Source organism: Pollachius pollachius (assembly GCF_949987615.1).
Source record: "Pollachius pollachius genome assembly, chromosome: 8".
Lineage (NCBI taxonomy): Eukaryota > Metazoa > Chordata > Actinopteri > Gadiformes > Gadidae > Pollachius > Pollachius pollachius.
Window position 1 is genome coordinate 26,018,236 of NC_136941.1, and position 20,179 is coordinate 26,038,414.

Consider the following 20,179-nt stretch of genomic DNA (forward strand, 5'->3'; position numbering starts at 1 on the left):
CCAAGGGCATACATCTTTTATTTTTTTTTTGAAGGAGAATTCTCTACAGTGGTGAAACACCGCAGTATTTCAGGCGTTTAAACGATCCAAACAATGGGAAAGAGCGGACACGGGTAAGAATGAAGATTGGATACATAGACATTATTCAGACATACAGTGAGATAAACCAAGACCTGCATGAAGTGAACAGGCGGACAAACCAAGTCATCATCGGATGGGCGACGGTCAGAACACACTGGGATTCATCTTCATGGTTTAAATTGCTCTGATGAAGCACATCCAAGGCCTGAAAACATTTGAATGCCGACCGTAAACAAAAAAAGAAACAAAACAAAAAGCAAGTTCAACCGTCTCAGGTGAGACCGAGACGTCGAGGTGCACCCTGCATGGGTTCAGAGCCAAATCAAACACTAGTTCTAAAAAACGGCGTATTTGCAACTAACAAATGCCTTCTGGACGTTTATCAAGATAAATTAACCAGGCACTCCGTTTCAGGATACAAAAACAAATCAACCTGGAGACGGACACCATTCGTTCATTCCGATCACTAATTGGACGAAGACAATGAGGCCCCCCTCGCGTTCCCCTCAGAAGGACATCGGTCCACGCCCCCCTCCGTAGAGGTTACAGGCCAGGACTTCATAAACCAGCCCCACGCACGGTGTGTGGGACTCTTCTGGGGGGGGAGCCGCGGGGAGGAGCCGACAGGAAGCAGAGTAACCCCGCTGTTCAGGAGGCTGCCCTCACCGATGTAGGCGTCAGAGCGACGGCCTGCACTCCTGACCTCTCTCGGCCACACAGACCACCACCATCCTACCTGCCGCGTGGTGGAGCGCTCTCCACGTGGGGACGGTCAGCCCCTCAGTGCCTGAGCGACCCGCGGGAGATACTATCGGTCGGTCTGGAAGGAGGCGTGGCCTGTGGTTAGCCAAGATGGCTGATGGGAAGCCGTGTGCAGGAGAGCTTTAAGAGGTGAGGGCAGCGGCACTGAACTAGCAGGGTTTAACCTCAGCAACCGGCCTGGGCAATGTCGCCCCCGGAACTCTTGGTCACGTCCAGCGTGGTGAACATCTTCAAACGGAAAGAAGCACAGACACACCTTTAGAATTCAAATGAACAAGTCACAAAAACCTAGGGAAAACTTAATAACGCAAACCAGGTGAGCGGCGTAGGGATGGCCGCCGGTTCCAAGCCTCACCTCAGCGCAGGTGGGGTGGATGCCGATGGTGTTGTCCAGTTGCTCCTTGGTGACGCCACACTTGATGGCCACGCCGTAGCCCTGCGTCACCTCCCCGGCGTTGGGACCGAGGTAGTGGAACCCGATCACCCGGTCCTAGGCACAGAGTAAACCGTCGCTAGGGCTGTGGGAACGCAGCTCGGCAGTCCAACAGTCAAATAATGGAGGCTATTCGACCGCTGAAAGCACTATATAAATGTGGATTTTTTTTTATATATATATATTTTTTTATATAAAATATAATATATTATTTTATATTATAAATGGTGGCTAGCGTGCGAATCGCTCCTGTTTCGCCTTGGCCTACACACATGTGGAAATACAGTTCTTTAGTGTCTCTGTTCTATAGCTAAAGTAGTCACACTTTTCATGGAAATTTGGTGTCCGAAACAAAGCGGCAGCCATACAACCGCACGACTTCATGACATCCCAACCACCGACATTCAAAGATTTAAAATGCGCTCAATTTGAGCAGAACAAATTTGAATATATTTCAATATGATAAAAAAAAGAAGTGAAATTTGAATGAATTCGAAACACGTTGCTTGTTTCGAATATCACAATCCTGACCTGAACCACTAGGAAACGTATTGTCCAACACAAATGTCAGAATAATACAGATTGCCACTGCCAGAGAAATCATCTGCATTCAAGATGCATCCATCTATATTATACAGTTAATGATGGAGTAACCATCAAACATAATAACTTCATTTAAGGAATACATAGCGAAACATTAACAATTACATGACCGCTGCTGCAAAATCCAGAAAAGCCCTGAGAATTTCCAGTAAAGATGCTCCGATCAGCATTTTTGGGCCCAATCACCGATCACCAAAATCATCTGATTGCCGATCAAAGAATGGCAGGGAAATGGGGAATATCTTTGATATACAATCTGGATAGGCTGCAGGCACCAGTTTCTGTTCCAATAGCCTCTTTTTTTGTTTTCCCTTTGGATTACCCGTGACAAACATGTAGCTCAACGCGTTCAAAGCCTCCGCAGAATGTGACAGTCATATACGATACTGAAATGTGCCTGTGTGCATACTGAGCTATGCAAGAAAGTGCTCCGTAAACGACCCTGAATGATAGGAAGCCTCCTTTGCCATCTTTACAGTGACCCCTTGAAATCCTGGCAGTGTAGCAAATTGTTGTAGAAGGGAGAACTCATGTTGCCATTGGCAAGTTCCGAATTGAAAAAAATAATTTAAAAAAAAAGTTGCACGAGTAATTTACGTCAAATTATCGGCTTTTTTGAACTGAGCTTTAGGGGTTCTCCGATCACGCTATTTTAGCCAATATCGGCCGATCATGATCAGCGTTCGATCAATCGGAGCATCTCTAATTTCCAACAATGGCATCGAGTCCCAACGTCAGACTCCAAACGGTCAGGAGGTAACCGGCAGCGGTGTGTGCAGTGGGAAGCTTACATTGTCCAGCTTATTGCAGATGATCTTTGAGTAGCACTTGTTGTTATCTCTGTTGGCCACGGTGAACTCCAGGGGCCAGAAGAGAGAATGGTAGATCTGCAAACAGGACACAGCATTGAAGCACAAAACATAAAACGGAACTCGGGAATGATACCAAATGCGTGGATGATATGTGTCCGTGTCTGTCTGATCATGGTAATGTTTCCAATTCTGATTGTATCGATGCGTGTTTGTTCGTGACGACACTAAATTAGCAGCAGTCTACACCAGTATGCACTACCCTTCTAATTCATTAAGCTGTCTGTTCTAGTGTGTTGCGATGACTGCAACTGGATGCCTGGAATCTCCTTATGGGTAACGGCCAGCACCGAGTCCGTCTGTCTGTCAATTATGGCACCCATTGACCATCCCTGTGAGGAGGGATCCCCCCCCCCCCTCTGCGTTCCTCCTTGCTAATGAGTTTTTTTTCTTGCCCTCTGGGGGACAAGGGTCAGGGGGGTGTCATAAATATATGGTCTGTCAAGCCCTTTGAGACTGTACCGGTGGGCTATACAAATAACATTCAATTGAAATATAATCAAACAGCAGCACCTGCATCAAACCCATGTTTTTTTCAACAGGGAGAGGAAAGAGGCTCAGACCGTGCATGTGATTCAGTTAAAAGTGCAAGTCATTCTTAGCTCTACCGGATCGCCAGTCATGCTGAGCAAGGATATCCTCCTTGCTCATTACCAAGTCACCGAAGGCCGCTCCGTGGAGCGCAGCGTGAACCCGACACCAGCCTCCATTATTCAGCGTGGCGGGGCGTTCCTGGCTGAGGTGCTCACCTCCAGGTTCTCCTCTCCGTACATCTCGATGGCCTTCTCCTCCGACCGGCCGCAGCAGCCGTACTCCAGCGGCGTGAACACCGTGGTGGGCACGTTGACGTAGTCGCACTGGAACCACAGAGGGGAGGCAGGGCACTTTCAGAACGAGAACCACGTGTGCACGTGTTCGAACACACGCTCGAAGTCGGAAGTGCACGTGCAAGCATTGCGTTTACATTTAGGGCACTTAAGTGTGGGTACAGTCGGTTTGTGCGCAGGCAAACAAACGCACGATGTACGCGCACATGCGAATGCGTGTTCACGTTGGACACACGTGCACGTATGCGAACGGAAGTGTGCGTGGCGCTCAAAGTGCCTGCGTGTACCTTGAGGGTGGCCCCGGCGTAGAGGCGCCTGGCCAGCAGCTTGCCCGCCTGGATGGCCACGGGGGTCAGCTCCCACTTGCCCTCCAGGATGTCTCCAATGGCGTAGATGTGAGGCACGTTGGTCTGCTCCTCGTCGTCCACGGGGACCTTCCCGTTCCTGGGGACGGGAGAGGGGAAACAGCGCCCGGCCATTGGGTCAAATCGGGAGGCCTTCGCAAAATTCACCGCGGTCAACTTGTGATGGAGAAAAAACATTTTATACAGTCCTCAGATACCTTAGATCAGGGGTCTCAAACTCGCGGCCCGGAGGCCAATTGAGGCCCGCGGGATGATATTTTGTGGCCCCCTAATTTACAAAGTTTAGTGTTATTGCGGCCCGTGCGCTGTTGTCAAACGCACAGAGTCGCTTGCCACGCTTTTTTATCACTTGTGGTAGGGTGACCAGATGTCCCGGTTTTGCCGGGACAGTCCCAATTTTGAGTTGCGTGTCTTGAGTCCCGACAAAAACCAAAAGGACGCTAAAATGTCCCGGTTTCCACCAACCGCTATGAAATGTCCCCTGTTGTCAGCGATTACATAGCCAACGTGATCTAATTATAGCCCAATCATTAACTTAGATTGGGTCAGTTGTGCCCCTTTTTTTTGTGGAATACTTGATGTGGCCCAGCCTGACGCAGACTCTACCTCCAGCGGCCCCCAGGTAGCAAGCATCCAGTGTAGTTACTAGTAGTACCAAGTAATATACTGTGAAGTACTGGTACTAAGCCACGTTATAATTTATACCGTTTGTTGCCCTGTTTGTCTTTACTTTATCATTTACCTTGGAGTCTATTTTTGTTTTCATTAGTACTTGTTTTCCACTGCTGCTGGGCTGTTACAAAGGAATTTCCCCTCTGGGGGATTAATAAAGTTATCCATCTATCTAGTTATAAAAAGCCATAATGGCCGTTGCTTACACCAGTGGTGATGTGTGCTTCGAGAGGCTTCCAACAGCGAGCCCATCAGGCCCTCTGATCTGAATAGCCAGCCGTTTGTTTACAGGAGGAACGGCTCTACTGAGGAAGCAGTCTCATGCTAGACTGAAGAACAGCTTCTCCTCTAGAGCTTAATTGTAGAGGACTGAAGAGATATATTTTTAACTACCTAATTACGTTAGCCTCTTGTCGTTAGACGGCATCATCCAAGCCTTTATTTACATGGACAGAGCAAGTTACCTAATAACCAATATTCATGCACGCATTTTATTGCTGCGGGTCTCTGAAAGGTACAAAACATTATAGTGATGTGTCTACAATCAAAAATAAAAGTATCCCATCATTTACTTAAATGCATCATCAAACCATTTCGTCTTCAATGACCTGCAACTTCAGTCAGTCTGAATGAACTCAAGGAGAGCTGGAGAAAGGCAGGTCCAGGCACAATACTTCTAAACCTACAGGCTGTGCTGAAGGGTCTCTCCATGAACGCACTGATCAGTAGGACCACCAAGGTTTTCATTCAAACCCCATAGACAACAATGTGTAAGACGAATGTTGCTTTGTGGGTCAAAGGAAGATGTAAAACTTTGAGGTCAAGGGTTTATAAGGGCTGGTCATAGTCTCTCAACCCAGTGGAGTCCCCCCCAGCTGGCTGACCTTCATCACCCTGGAAACACTGCTATCGTCATGAGACCGGAGCACATGACTCCAAGACCAGTCTATACTGAGCTTCAGGGAGCACCGAGCCCATACTGAACTAAACATGAATGAAAAATAAAGAGCATCGTCCCAGCACAAACACGCATTTGTTAAGAAAGCACAGAATAGAGTTCTCCCTCGAGAAAGTGTTGCCATCATTTATAACTGCCAACATACCACTGCAATGTCACCACCATGTGTCACCACACACACACACACACACACACACACCTTTGCAACTTTGTTGACAACTGGAGACTGAATGTTTTATACAGAGGTTGGTGACAATACAATCAATCAATCATCAACCATTGTTCATAATTAACTGCCTTCAAATATTTTTTTCTAAATAAATACTTCCCCGTACGTAACAAAAACCACACACCGCCGGTGAAGGCGATAAACCCTTCAGGCTGATGACAAACACACCCCCCGCCGGGGGCCCTGGGAGAAGAAAGTGCTGAATCATAGTGATGGTGCAGATCTTAAAGGGCCAGCGTACGCATTACAGGCCGCCGCTGCAGCAGGAGCGGGCGGAGCTTAGGAACCAAAAGGCAGAGGCACTCACTGTGGGTTGACTTTGACCCCGGCCAGGGCCAGCCCGATCTTGTCGGTGCAGGCATCTCGTCCAACGGCGATCAGAACCTGGGATCAAGGAAGTTCCTCGGATGAGTTCCTCACATTCAGTAATGCGTGTAGCGGCGTTGTGTTGACATGATGGCAGGACAGATTGCTACAGAGAGTCATAACTAGTCTTGTTATGATTAGGACAAACATAGAGGTCAAGTTGCATGGAAGGATAAAAAAAAATATTGTAGAAAAACGTTGTAACCTGTCTTGCTAACATGTCAACAAAATACATGGTGTCGATCAAAATGACAGACTGCATGAAAACCTGTGAGTTGACAATAGCAAGTTACAATTGCTCTGCCTTTGGCACGGCCAGATATGACACTGCTGGCTTTATTCAAATGTGTTGTTCAGTTTTCTACTGTAATATTAGCCTTTAGGTGTGCAGTTTCCATACGGTTGCACCAACTGCATTTGGAGGGTTTCACCCCGATGTTATCATCGCTATTTTACCTCTAGATGGAGCCTCTTTCAAAAACCAATATCTGAGCTCACACACGAGGCAGTGATTCCTCGAGGTAAGCTATAGAGAGCGAGGGGTGGGTGGTGGACATACCGTGTTGTACTCTGCCTCTATAAACTCAGTGCCGTCCGTGGACTTGGCGGTGACCATGAGCCTTCCTGGAGTCCCTGCTTCCAGCTCCTCCACCTACACACACACACACACACACACACACACACACACACACGTCAGTCCCACCCCAACCGCAACGTTCAATGCCACCAGACAAGGCAGACAGGCTTTTCTTCCTCGGCCCGAATCGCCCGATCTGACCCCTGATGGAAAGGCTCACTTCAGTTTGGTGTCGAGCTCAGATCAGGTTAGATCAGATCACGATTATCACAGCATGGTTAATAGCGCTAGACTCAATCGTGTCTCTTAGAAAAACAGAAACAGTGGCTGAGCTAACGCCCCAAGTGACAGGAAGGCCCCCCCTGACGGTAGAGTGAAATCAAACAGGGCATCAGTTATCTGGAAAAAAAAAGTTCTGAGAGCCGTCGAGACTGGATCTGTGATATTTTTTGATTGGATCTTTTGATTAACAGTAACATTCTTCATGACTAAAGTGCTTTAGTGTACAATGTGTGTTGAAAGGTAAACGACACGGTGTCTCTATGGGGGCAAACAAAGCATTCATGACACATTCAGAAGAAGTGCCCCCGTGTGACCGCGCACCACCACAGCTTCCTTCAATAAAAGAGATTCAACATTAACACACAGCTCACAGTTTGCCCCATCCAACTGGACCAAGCAATGATTGACCCGCTTCCGGAAGTGCATGTTGCTCCCATCTGCACACCAGGCTAAAAGGGATGTCAAGGTTGCTACGCCGACGCGATCCATTTACAGAAATACGCTTGAAAACCAGAATTGTATGAACTCTCCTGCAAGGAAGACAAATCCCCCAAAGGTTGCGTGTGCGCTCCCCACTATTAGCCTACGGACGACACACGGATGCGCACCTTGACAGGCACGTATTTGCGGAGGAACTTGACGCCGTGCTGCTCCATATGCTCTCCGGCGCGGTTGGCCATGTCCTGGTCGAAGCCACGCAGCAGGATGGAGCGGACCATGACTGTGACGTCGAGGCCCAGCCCGGCCAGGAAGCCGGCGCACTCCAGCGCCACGTAGGACGCCCCTATGAGCAGGGTCTTCCCCGGGCAGTAGGGCAGGGAGAACAGGTCGTCACTGAGGGGAGAGGAGGCGCCGTCTTAGCATCACAAATCAACCATCTGCCTCAGATCCTGGAGGCCCAACCAAGACACTGGTTTGAAAGGGCGTCTCCGAGGAAGGCATTGAGCAATGATAAAAAACAAGCCGTGACTGATGGGAAAATTGGGAAGTTATAACCCTCAGATAAAGCCAACTGGGCGAAACACATGAGCATTGAAGATAACCCCTTTGTCTTTTTCGTTTTGTTTGCCGACTGAGCAGGGTAATGGCCAACACAGCCCCAGATAGCGCTGTGTAGACAGAACCGCCCCTGATTGGCCCGCAGGTGCACAGCGCGACGCCAGAGCTGTGATCGGCTACCCGGGGGGACGGAGGGGACGGAGGGCTGAGGCCGTACCTGGTGATGCAGTACTCCTTGTCTCCGGGTATGCCCAGGTAGCGCGGCCTCTCGCCGGTGGCCAGCACGAAGCGGGCCGCCGTGTGAATGGTCTCCTTCCCACGCTTTGTCTTGGCCTGGCAGACGGTTAAACACACAGGGAAACCGTCAGGCACGCACCCACGGACAAAAAATAAAAAAAAAATGCAATTTGTGAGTCTCAAAACACAACAAAGCAGCCGGGGACCGCGTGCCTCTGGCCACACCCACGGACGCCCATTCCTGTGAAATGTTGGTTTAAGGTTTACGCGGGGTGAAACCAACTGGGCTGGTACCTTTATTTTGTGCGGCTCGACAAACTCTGCGTAGGCGTTGACATAGTTAACATTCTTGTCCCTGAGGGCCACCCGGTAGCCCCAGTTGAGCGAGCCGATGTAGTTGTTGATGGCGTCCTTCATGGTCTCCCAGTTGTGTTTCACTGGGCGAGAGGGGGGGGGGTACGGGTGATTATTACCCTGTCACAAGCCGCCTGCATCAACGGCCGTCTCCTCTTTCCCCATTTAGTGTCACAAGCATGTTCTCTTATTGAACCATTTCAAAAATCAGCCTTGCACAAGACAAACAGAAGCCCTCGTTGCTACGTCGTGGTTTAACCACACGGCAGGCGGGGGCGTCTCTGGCTCTGCCACTCACCGCGCTCGTCAAACTCCCAGCCATACTTGCGGGCGTCCTGCATGGCCGTGCCGAGCAGCGCCGTCTGGTGCATCAGCTTCTTGGGGATGCAGCCCACGTTGACACACGTACCCCCGAGACCTGCGCCCCAAACACAGAGCGGTTAAAACGGGGGTGCCCTCCACGCAGGGCGGGATGCAGAGTGCAGCGCAGGGGGGGGGGGGGCGCTCTCACCCCAGGTGGTCCCTTTGGGGGTGGGCACCACGTAGTCCAGCACCATCACTTTCTTCCCCAGAGTGGCTGCTTCCTGTTAGGAGACACACCGTGGGTCACGTTAAAAACACACACACACACCGTGGTCACACACACACCGTGGTCCACGTTAAAACACACACACCGTGGTCCACGTTAAAACACACACACCGTGGTCCACGTTAAAACACACACACCGTGGTCCACGTTAAAACACACACACACACACACACACACACACAGGGTCACGTTAAAACACAGTGTCACGTTAAAACACACACACCGTGGTCCACGTTAAAACACACACACACCGTGGTCCACGTTAAAACACACACACACCGTGGTCCACGTTAAAACACACACACACACAGGGTCACGCTAAAACACACAGTGTGTCATGTTAAAACAGCGTCATGTTAAAACACACAGTGTGTCATGTTAAAACAGCGTCATGTTAAAACAGCGTCATGTTAAAACACAGTGTGTCATGTTAAAACAGCGTCATGTTAAAACAGCGTCATGTTAAAACACAGTGTGTCATGTTAAAACAGCGTCATGTTAAAACACACAGTGTGTCATGTTAAAACAGCGTCATTTTAAAACACACAGTGTGTCATGTTAAAACAGCGTCATGTTAAAACACAGTGTGTCATGTTAAAACAGCGTCATGTTAAAACACAGTGTGTCATGTTAAAACAGCGTCATGTTAAAACACAGTGTGTCATGTTAAAACACAGTGTGTCATGTTAAAACAGCGTCATGTTAAAACACAGTGTGTCATGTTAAAACAGCGTCATGTTAAAATACAGTGTGTCATGTTAAAACACAGTGTGTCATGTTAAAACAGCGTCATGTTAAAACACACAGTGTGTCATGTTAAAACAGCGTCATGTTAAAACACACAGTGTGTCATGTTAAAACAGCGTCATGTTAAAACAGACAGTGTGTCATGTTAAAACACACAGTGTGTCATGTTAAAACAGCGTCATGTTAAAACAGCGTCATGTTAAAACACAGTGTGTCATGTTAAAACAGCATCATGTTAAAACAGCGTCATGTTAAAACAGCGTCATGTTAAAACACAGTGTGTCATGTTAAAACACAGTGTGTCATGTTAAAACACAGTGTGTCATGTTAAAACAGCGTCATGTTAAAACAGCGTCATGTTAAAACAGCGTCATGTTAAAACAGCGTCATGTTAAAACAGCGTCATGTTAAAACACAGTGTGTCATGTTAAAACACAGTGTGTCATGTTAAAACACAGTGTGTCATGTTAAAACAGCGTCATGTTAAAACAGCGTCATGTTAAAACAGCGTCATGTTAAAACAGCGTCATGTTAAAACAGCGTCATGTTAAAACACACCTTGGAGCAGGCCAGGCCGCCGGAGCCCCCTCCGATGACAATGAGGTCGTACTCGTAGGTTTCTGCATCGGGGTTGAGCAGCTGCTGCAGCAGGCCGTCGGTGTGGGCCTGGGGGGGGGGGGTGAGGGCACCAGGGTTACCTGTCTGCACACACCGCCTCCGTGAGGCAGCCTGCCAGCGCTACGACGCTCCGTTTCATTCATTTGATCAAAGGGGGCGCTTCAGACGGCCTTTACGCCAACGAGGGAGGGCTTCGGAATGGCGCTCAGAATGCCACTTCCAGCCACCCTCTTCCCGGCCGTCCGGACGAGCTTCTGATTATGCGGAGACACGGCCGCTCCTACCTGCTTGGTCTTGTCCCAGCCTCCTACGTGAGTCTTGTTGATGAAGACGTTGGGCACCGTCTTCTGCCCCGTCATCTCCCCCAGCAGCTCCTGGTAGTTGGTGCCTTCCTCTGCATCCGAGGGGACAGACAGCGTGAGTGACAGGACGTCCATGAAGGAGCAGAACAGCACACCGGTACGATAGCCAAAGGTCTCCGAATGGTGCCCCATTAGTGGGACACAAGTTGAGTTCGTCCTCACCAAAAATGAAGGTAAAAACCTACCATCAGAAGCTGATGAGGGGTGTGAGCCGGTTATTTAAGAGAAGAGGACTCAGCATGTTGCCCTCGCATAAAGTCAAAGGGTAACTCATGTTTGTAGGATCTTTAATGTGAAGGCAGGCTTTACTCTATTCCGTCACTAAAGCTGACATCTAGTATTAATTGCGATGGCCTATGTAAGCAGTTTCTCAGCCCTTTGAGACCCATTCCACCCTTTCTCACCAACGAGGTCCAGCTCCACCACATTGCACTTCACGTCCAGGCCTTTGAACAAGTCTTTGACCTGTGGAGAGAGTCATGCTTTATTACCGGAACGTGAACACGTTATCTCCTAACTTCATGTGACCTTTCCCCGGCAGGACAGGGTACAGAACCCGGCTCTCTGGTGAATTTAAGACCCGCAATCAGGAAATAGAAAGTTCAGTTCCCCAGCCGGGCTGCACACGGAGTCAGGTGTCAGTTACTTTATTGTCTCTGTGACAGTAGGCCCGTGAAGTACCGCCCAGTAATAAGACCAGTAAGACCCAGCATGGTAGCCCCAGCCCTTCTGGGAGAGGAGCGACCAGAAACCCAGTAAAAAAACAGCCTCCCCTCCACCCGGGCTCACCTTCACGCAGTACGGACAGTAGCTCTTGCTGAACACCACCACCTGGTTGGCCTCGATGAGCTCCTGTATTCGGGTTTGGAGTTCGGTCTTCCCCGCGTCCTTCCCGACGGGAGGCATTTCTACTCTGCTCCGTCTGCCTCCTGAGCGCTTCGGCACTGGGACTGCTAACGCGAGAACTTACCCCCGGGGAGCTTCAGCGGACGAGTTACTACCGCGAGAGCTTCTCCCTGGTCACGACAACTCTGCCCTCCGTGGCGGAAAAGAACGCGGTCGATTGTCGTTCGGGTGTTGCCCGGGGAGTGCGCGTAGCTTGCAGTTGCTAACGGTGCGCTCGGCGCGGCCACACGGAAGAAGACTGGTCTCCGCACCGCGGGAATCGCAGCGTGTTATACGTCTTTCCTCTGAGAGCGCTCGATTTGTGGATCATCACGTGCCCGCGTTTCCGCCTCCGCTGTGGACTAACCCCGCCCACCTGTTGATAACCCCGCCAATCGGAGGATGACCGCGCCTACGTTGTATAACCTCTACCACCTTTTTTACTCGAGTCGATTACACAGTGGACCGTTCCCTCTGTAACGAGTTTGCGTGGATTGTTTATAGTATTTCAAGTTTCAAATAAAAATAATATCCTCCTCCTCTGCCTGTCTGTCTGTCTGTCTGTCTGTCTGTCTGTCTGTCTGTCTGTCTGTCTGTCTCTCTCTCTCCCTCTCTCTCGTCCATTAGTTATTTTTCTGTTGTGAACTCACTGTGGGAAAGACATATTTTTATTCCCAAATATTGTCTGCCCATTCTATGGAATTATAACTAAAGGGTATTTTACCATCGTGATAATTAAGTGCTCTTAAAGACGAGGAACCATGACAGTTGGTAGTTCAAAAAAATGACTCCAGATATTGGAGGGAAATGGTGCGAGGCGGCGACCTCTGCTGGCACCAAGGGGTTCTGCAGGCAGTCGAGGCGCTGTCCTGTTTCGCTAGTGTATGTATCATTGATCAACATTTTGGGGCATTTTAAGGCGATCTCATAAAAACATAACACAAATGTCAGTGGTAAGGAAGAAACAGAGGAATACAAAGGGAAGACTAGTAAATGGGTATTGCCAACCGAAAGGTTTTCAGGTCCATCCCAACGCCCTAATGACAATTGTAATCACTTCGAATAAAAGTGTCCCTCAATTGCTAAATAATAGGCCTGGTGGTTAGTAAAAAATAAACCAAATGTCAAATATGCATAGAGCTGTTTAATTGTTAAATAACTTTACACTCATTCATAATTCATTCACTAGAGGCTCACAGCAGGGGGCGTCGTGGAGTAATATGCGCATTGGTTTCTCTTAAGTCTTTCTGTTCCCTTTATGAACACATGACGTTAGGGCTGATCTATTGAGAAACCGAATGGCAATAACCCAAGAAGACAAACCCAACTGTTTTTTTTTTCGATCAATTCTAAATCCAACCCCGAATCCTAAATCCGAACCAAAAGAAACAGCTGAATCAACAACAATCGCTCAACAACCCCAGCAAGTTCCAACTCGAGAAGAATTCACCGGTGGTGGTGATGATGATGATGATGATGATGACGATGATGATGATGACGATGATGACGTCAGCCCCACTTTGGGGCGCGTCTCGGAACAAAACGCCCCGGGGGGGGGTCTAGGTGAGGCTCAGTGCGGGTGCGTGGCTTGATGACACCGTGTTCAGCGCGGTCCTCCTCCTCCCTGCTGTGACACACGCACATCGCAGACCTTACGAGTGGGCAAGTTTCACAAGTTGCTTGGAGTTTGAGAGAAGATCACGATGGCAGACAACCAGAAGACGGGTCAGAACCTCCAGGCTGGAGCCGGGATCCTGGCCAAACGGGTCCAGAAGTCCCTGAGCCGAGCTCAAGAGAAGGTAAGCGACTAAAGTCCCGTATTAAGCCGTCTACTTCGTACCCATCTACTTCATAGCAGCTCCGTCCTGGGGTTATCGTTATTGAAAACGCGACTTGAGCGGACAGAATGGGTTCGGGTTCAGACATCTCGATGAGAGGGGACAAAGTGGCCCAAACTCGTTCAAATCATCAAATTTGATCGATATCAAGTAAAGAGAGATCAATAAACTCTAACCCTCCGTAACAGCACATGTAAAATAATCCATATGAAGCACGGTAACTGCATGCTGTCGTAGTTTATTAGGGCAGCGGCTTATCTTTAATATTTGTTCCTGGATTAATTGAGCTATGGCTATAAAAGCAAGATCGTTTTTCCCTTAAGTTGCGGCAGTGTGAAAGTGTACGTGTTTGATGTGGAGCAGTAATGCAGAGCTGTATGTTCGTTGCTGTACTCTTTCCCCCCCTCATCTAATGGTGTACAGCGCTATCAAAATGTGACTCTGTTGGTGGAAACAAAGCTGTTACTTCCTGAGACGAGGTCTACTTCCCCTCCTTTGCTGTAACGACTTGGCCGCTGCGAATCTACTTCGTAGTTAACTCCTAGTTTACTCAAGTCACCAGAACAGCGGCTCAGCACTCAGTGGCCCGTTGAACTGAGTGGAATGAGCTGCCTCATATGCCTTAATACATAAGGTGTGTCGCAGTTCAAGTCTAATGTGCCAGCAGGCCTACACATTGTCATGTTCACTTCATTGTTTGTTTTGCTCCACCTTGTTTTTTAAAGGTCCTCCAGAAACTAGGGAAAACGATGGAGACAAAGGATGAGCAGTTTGAGCAGTGCTCCCAGAACCTCAGCAAGCAGCAGGTGAATGAGCCGCCGGCTACCTCCATCTTAGATAGTCTCCGCTCGCACCTTATGACGCAAGCCATGGCCCCTACTCACAGGCCCATGTGCGCTAGTACTAATGCTGGCTTGAATGTATGCTTGTGAGCTATACCGTGTTACTCTCTGTGAGTTTGGGTCTGATTTACCCTTATCTAAGTCAGCAGAAAATAGTTTTTCCATTTTAATACCCTTTGTGGTGAAGGAAAATCGTCCAGCTAAAGTTGAGAACAGCCACACATTAGATTTCTCTGGGCTCTATAAATCAGCTTAAGTGGGTTGCTATGCTGACTTACAGCCAAACTATGAATGGACTTCTTTGAGTTAACTACTCCTATTCATGCTGGTTCAGATGGTTTTAGAGTGAAAGACCAGGGCACAGGAAGCAAGGTGTTTGCTCTCTTCTCAGGACATCTAAACATATATCTAGATCTTCAGGAAGTGACACCTCACCACAACCACAAGAACAACAACATTGCGGTGCTTTCATACACAAGCTAATGCCTTTATGGTGACTTACTTCAGGGCTGTCCCAGAAAGACGTGTTGGAGCAAATCCATCATAGCTCCGCTTATTTTCAGTGGCTTGAAGCCTGAATATCATTACAGAGAAGTGAAAACAATAAAGAACTACAGATAAGAATCAAACGCAGTCTCAAACCATCCACCTTGATCCTAGCTCATTGGCAGACCGGATTATTGGGATGGGTTGAATATGACGATAAACCTGATTCGATCAGCGGTCCCATCCTATCATGTTTTGTTTGTTCTGCACACAGGCGGACGGAGTCAGATTAACCAAAGATGTCCGCGCTTACTTCACAGCTGTGAAAGGTAGGACTGCAGCGTCTTGTCTTCTGGCCTCTAGTTTATTATAATATATGCTGACTAAGATGCTTTGTTCTGGTGTCCACATTTCGGCGAAACCTCTCAATGCCAAGTCAGAGGCTGGATGAAAAAGGGAAGTGAGTTGGGGATTGTGTTTCAGATGGTATCTTTAGTAAATCGATCTAACCCTAATCTCATGACCATGGAGGAGAACAAGCACCTTTTGGAAGAATGCTTCGGAGTGGAGGCAGTGATAAAAGGCCGTGGAGCGTGTCATTAGTGGCCACAAGCCCAGCCATGATCCATGAAGACGTCACCGGGCTGTTTTTGCCAACACGGCTGTGATTTAGAGCTGACTCTTACCGCAAGTGGTGCACTTAACAAGTTTAGGAGGGCTTGAAAATGTCTTGTGTTGCTTCTGTTTTGTAGCAGTACACGAGTCATCTAAACGTCTCTCCCAGACGCTGAAGGATGTCTATGAGTCTGATTGGAACGGCGGAGAAGACCTCTCTGACATCGTTGAAGTACGGCTTTCTGTCCATCTACAGACGCAGAACTTGATCAATAGTGTGTCCTTGTTTGCTTTGAGCTAAATGAGGTGACTAAAATGTGGTACTGTGTAGAAAGAGGACTTGATGTGGAACGACTACGAGGAGAAGATGTCGGATCAGATTGTGCGCACTATGGAGAACTACACCTCGCAATTCCCCGAGGTCAAGGTGAACAAAGACGTATTTTGGACTTCTGGGATTCCTTGTTCCTTTTTGTAAAAGATTCAAATCAAATATTAAAATACTCATAATTGAATTTCTAATCATTTCTAATAATTGTTTCTTGGTCTCTTCAGGAACGAGTGGGAAAGCGCGGACGCAAGCTGGTGGATTACGACTCGGCGCGTCACCACCTGGAGGCGTTGCAGGCCGCCAAGAAGAAGGACGACGGCAAGATGGCCAAGGTACCGGAAAGGGCCCTGAAGCACAGGGGAAACTAACCCTGCCAGCCCGCACACTCAGCCCAGGCTAAGTGGCCTTTTTGTTGCTGTGGTTCTGACCGGGCGTCTCTGACCGGGCGTCTCTGAACAGGCATCTCTGAACGGGCGTCTCTGAGCTGTGTCTTAACTTTGTCTTACTGTGCAGGCGGAGGACGAGTTCAACAAAGCACAGAACGTTTTTGAGGAACTAAACAAAGAGCTGAGAGAGGAGCTGCCTCTTCTCTATCAGAGGTATGGCGGAGCAGCCGTGTACACATACACATGCTTCTTCAGTAGCACATATTGAGCTGTTTTTTGAACTTCTCTAATACTACTGAACAATATATTTTCATCTGATCCTCTAGAGATAACTACTGCTTACGTTCCTTCAAAGAGCAGATCATCTGCAAAATTAAATGACTCCTCATTAGGTCTATATACACGATGAGCATGTTATCAGACGCAACATTGTGCTTGTGAACATTGTGAACTTCTTTTGATTCCATGATTCTACTCTGTCTTGTAGCCGAATAGGTTGCTACGTAACCGTCTTCCAGAATATATCGAACCTCCGGGATGTCTTCTATAAGGAAATGAGTCTGGTAAATATACACAGCTTGTTCATATTGAGAAGAAAGGCATGTATTTGAATGTTCTTTTATGTGTACACAGGCCGTTAACCCTCTATACTTGATTAAACCCTCTATACTTGATTAAACCCTCTACTCTTGAATTCCAGTTGAACCATGAGCTGTACAACGTGATGAAGAAACTGGAGACTCAGTATTCGGGGAAAGCCTTCATCATCAAGGGCCTGAACAGGTGAGTGCCCTCTAATAATAGTCTCCGATGTGTGGATAATGAGGGAAAGTCCTACTCCAAAAATGATGTGTTCCTAATTTGATATCACGATCAAATGAACCCTGAATCATAATCCTGATATGATAATCACCTTCTAGAAATGCTGAGCAAATGAGCCACACCGGACTTGCATCCCAGTGTGTGCTCACTGTAAGGGCCAGGACCATATGAAGTTAAAACCCCCACTTTGAATTGGGCTGAAATTGAGTCATTTCAAACTAATACCGAGGCGTAACCCTTTAAATCTGCCACCATACTTCCTCTTCATTTTTTCCAATTTTTTTATTATTATTATTATTATTTTGAATAGTTTTCTGAGGAATGTAAATGCTATCATCACGCGTGGCATGTGATTGATTCTGGTGGGGGCTACTCACCGCCCTGCTCCTCCCCCCCCCCCCCCCCAACAGCTCCAGCTCCAAGTCCAAGAAGAGGAAGTCCGTGGTCATTTCCAACCCCATCCCCTGCAACACGGCCTTCCCCAGCGACCACGTCTCCCAGCGCCCCACCGGCCCGGAGGCCCCGCCCCCCGACACACTCACGCCCTCGCAGGAACCCCTCACCTTGGACAACGCCGCCGGCTCCGCCTCCAAAGACCCCTCCTCCACCTCCACCTCCTCCTCCGCCTCCGAGCTGGACGACCTCGGCTCCGAGTGCTCGGACACGCCCAAGCGCCGGTCGGCGTGCGACGGGGAGACTGGCTCGGAGAGGCGGAGCCCGGACCGTACCGCGGCAGAGGCGGATCTGCCGGAACTCGGCTCCAGCCAATCGGATGACTCCGGGGTGGGTGGACCCACGGCAGAAGGGGCGGGGCAGGATGTGGCCCCTCCCCTCCAGCCTGTGAGAGAGGCCAAGTCCAAGGCCCCCCCCGTTCCTACTCCCCGCACCTCCTTTGGGGCCGCAGATCGACGGTCAGTCTCCCGCGGCAAGGTGGAGGCTGAGAAGGTGGAGGCTGAGAAGGTGGAGGCTGAGAAGGTGGAGGCTGAGAAGGTGGAGGCTGAGAAGCAGGAGGTGGAGGCTGAGAAGGTGGAGGTGGAGGCTGAGAAGCAGGAGGTGGAGGCTGAGAAGGTGGAGGCAGAGAAGCAAGAGGTGGAGGCAGAGAAGCAAGAGGTGGAGGCAGAGAAGCAAGAGGTGGAGGCTGAGAAGCAAGAGGTGGAGGCTGAGAAGCAAGAGGTGGAGGCTGAGAAGGTGGAGGTGGAGGCTGAGAAGCAAGAGGTGGAGGCTGAGAAGGTGGAGGCTGAGAAGGTGGAGGCTGAGAAGCAAGAGGTGGAGGCAGAGAAGGAAGTATCAGAAAAGGACTCTCCCCAGCCCTCAGACTCCCTTTGCAAGGTAAGATTAAGTATGGAGTAATATCAATATTAATGAGAATATAAAAGTAAGGATTTGTTTGGGGAAACCTATTTCTTAGAAGCAGTAGCACTCTAAGATCCGGTTATTATACTTTAAATTAAATGATGATTAAATGATGTTTTATTTCCATTTGATATTTTAATATTGTTAAATTTGTGTTGGATAAAATTGTCTCCCAATTCAGTATCTTGGTTGACGCACTTGTTGATCTCCACCAGGGGGGGGCAGCAGCGAGTCAGGCGAGTTCAGGAGGAGAAGGCGCGCTTGCGCAGCTGCAGGAGGATGTGGCCGGGCCAACTGCCAACGCTCCAGATGCACTCTGTAATTACAGCGCTCTACAAACATTGATAACAACATTAGAACTTTGTTCATCTAAAAACTATCATGGATAGGAAATACACAAAGCGCCACCTCCATATCACTCACAGCGTGTGTTTGGTCTTCTGCCCTGTTGCTGATCCGTCTCTCTGGTGTCGTTTGTGTTTTGTCAAGCAGGAAGGCGTGCTTAAGGAGGTCAGAGAGCTGGATGCTGGGACGTAGCGGCCCAGTCTGGGGTCTGTCAGAGGAGTTTGTTGGCCAAGGCTCTCGATGAGGCAACACTACGACCCCATCCTTCTCCCATGGAGCACTGGGATTCACACGCAAACAGGGCAGAGTGGAGCCACGTGTTTGGACCAGAGAGGAACACGTACCTCCTGGGCTCCTCCCATGCTGAGCCGCTGATGCTGGTCGGACCATAGTGTCACGTTTCAGAAGATTCTTTCTATATTTGCTTACGGTCTTAAACATGAACAAATGTTTTGTGTGCGTGTGTCGATTAATGCTAACCTTAATGCTGTGAATGTAAGTAAGCTGTTTTTATACTCCAGGTGTCTTTTCCTAACGTTTCTTAATAAAGTAAAGCCCAATTAGGCTGGGAAAACAATGTTTATCACCTTAGTACATAGCATGAATATCTTTTACAATCTCTCTTGAATCAGCTTAACATCTAATGCCCACTGCAAAGAGGTGGTGGGAGAGGGAGGGTGTTCAGTATCTTGCAATCAGCAACCTCACTGCTAGGTGCTGCTAAATTATACTCACTGGACCTTAAAGGGAAGGGGAAAGCTGTGTGTTCTATGTTTACTTCCATCACAGAGTCGCTTTTTAAAGAACAATTCGAGCACTGTGGTGCTCCTAAACGTATGCTTTTATCCTTAGCAACTTCCAATAAGTACATTTGTCAGGTGACTCAATATCGCTGTCGGTACAGTGAGGATGTTCATAGAACCAAGTGCAAAGCACTAACAATCTCTAGGTTAACCCATTCCCCGTATACAACAAGATGGCGTCGATGTTTGCGGTGCAGCATAGCTGATTGTCCAGTCCATGTGAGGGCAATCTTTCCCTGGCATAAGGAGAAGCTCAGTCTTGTTGAGGTTATGCTTCAGGTGATGGGCAGTCGTTCAAGTGCTGATGTCTGAAGTGCATGTTGCAATCAGGATGTTGTTAAACGAGGGCAAAGAGAGGAATAGTTTAGTGTCATCAGCGTGGCAGTGATAGGAGTGTGGGACTGTGGGATGTGATTACAGAGCCCAGGGATCTGGTATATAGGGAGAACAGAAGGGGTCCCAGTACACAGCCTTGAGGAACACCAGTGTCGAGCATGCAGGGTTTGGAGAAGGAGCCATTCCATGTGACCTAATAGGTGCAAT

General features: G+C 48.6%; 2 protein-coding genes across 5 annotated transcripts; one reads left to right on the forward strand and one right to left on the reverse strand.

Annotated features, from left to right (window-relative positions):
- txnrd3 (thioredoxin reductase 3) lies at positions 1–12,138 on the reverse strand. Its single transcript, XM_079740932.1, has 16 exons — positions 11,720–12,138; positions 11,335–11,395; positions 10,853–10,962; positions 10,509–10,616; positions 9,126–9,198; positions 8,913–9,032; positions 8,555–8,697; positions 8,241–8,356; positions 7,633–7,858; positions 6,725–6,817; positions 6,107–6,183; positions 3,863–4,019; positions 3,498–3,605; positions 2,671–2,766; positions 1,199–1,333; positions 1–1,071 (listed from the first exon to the last, which is right to left on the reverse strand). Exons 1-16 carry the CDS (start codon positions 11,834–11,836, stop codon positions 1,009–1,011), a joined length of 1,803 nt encoding a protein of 600 aa, XP_079597058.1. The 5' UTR covers positions 11,837–12,138; the 3' UTR covers positions 1–1,008.
- A 1,262-nt stretch (positions 12,139–13,400) lies between these two features.
- On the forward strand, positions 13,401–19,416 carry bin2b (bridging integrator 2b). 4 transcript variants are annotated; one of them, XM_079741490.1, is made up of 13 exons: positions 13,401–13,614; positions 14,379–14,459; positions 15,256–15,310; positions 15,734–15,828; positions 15,928–16,023; positions 16,152–16,259; positions 16,441–16,526; positions 16,801–16,876; positions 17,014–17,096; positions 17,546–18,110; positions 18,168–18,464; positions 18,704–18,806; positions 18,981–19,416. In XM_079741490.1, coding segments are annotated over exons 1-13 (1,743 nt in total). In that variant the 5' UTR covers positions 13,401–13,518; the 3' UTR covers positions 18,983–19,416. The 4 variants fall into 4 exon arrangements, with proteins under 4 accessions (XP_079597616.1, XP_079597615.1, XP_079597617.1 ...); XM_079741491.1 differs by having other exon boundaries at positions 13,402–13,614; positions 17,546–18,245; positions 18,309–18,464; XM_079741492.1 differs by having other exon boundaries at positions 13,402–13,614; positions 17,546–18,095; positions 18,189–18,464.
- Positions 19,417–20,179: the final 763 nt, after the last annotated feature.

What these genes read in the sequence shown, in the direction of transcription:
- txnrd3 (XM_079740932.1), bottom strand. Translation starts at nt 11,836, where the DNA reads ATGCCTCCCGTCGGGAAGGACGCGGGGAAGACCGAACTCCAAACCCGA. An exon ending in CTGGGAGTTTGACGAGCGCG is followed by an intron (nt 8,698 to 8,912) that starts GTGAGTGGCAGA and finishes CCTCTCGCCCAG; the next exon opens with TGAAACACAACTGGGAGACC. An exon ending in GGGGTCAAAGTCAACCCACA is followed by an intron (nt 4,020 to 6,106) that starts GTGAGTGCCTCT and finishes TCCCGTCCCCAG; the next exon opens with GAACGGGAAGGTCCCCGTGG.
- bin2b (XM_079741489.1), top strand. Translation starts at nt 13,519, where the DNA reads ATGGCAGACAACCAGAAGACGGGTCAGAACCTCCAGGCTGGAGCCGGG. An exon ending in TGAGCCGAGCTCAAGAGAAG is followed by an intron (nt 13,615 to 14,378) that starts GTAAGCGACTAA and finishes TGTTTTTTAAAG; the next exon opens with GTCCTCCAGAAACTAGGGAA. An exon ending in ACCTCTCTGACATCGTTGAA is followed by an intron (nt 15,829 to 15,927) that starts GTACGGCTTTCT and finishes GGTACTGTGTAG; the next exon opens with AAAGAGGACTTGATGTGGAA.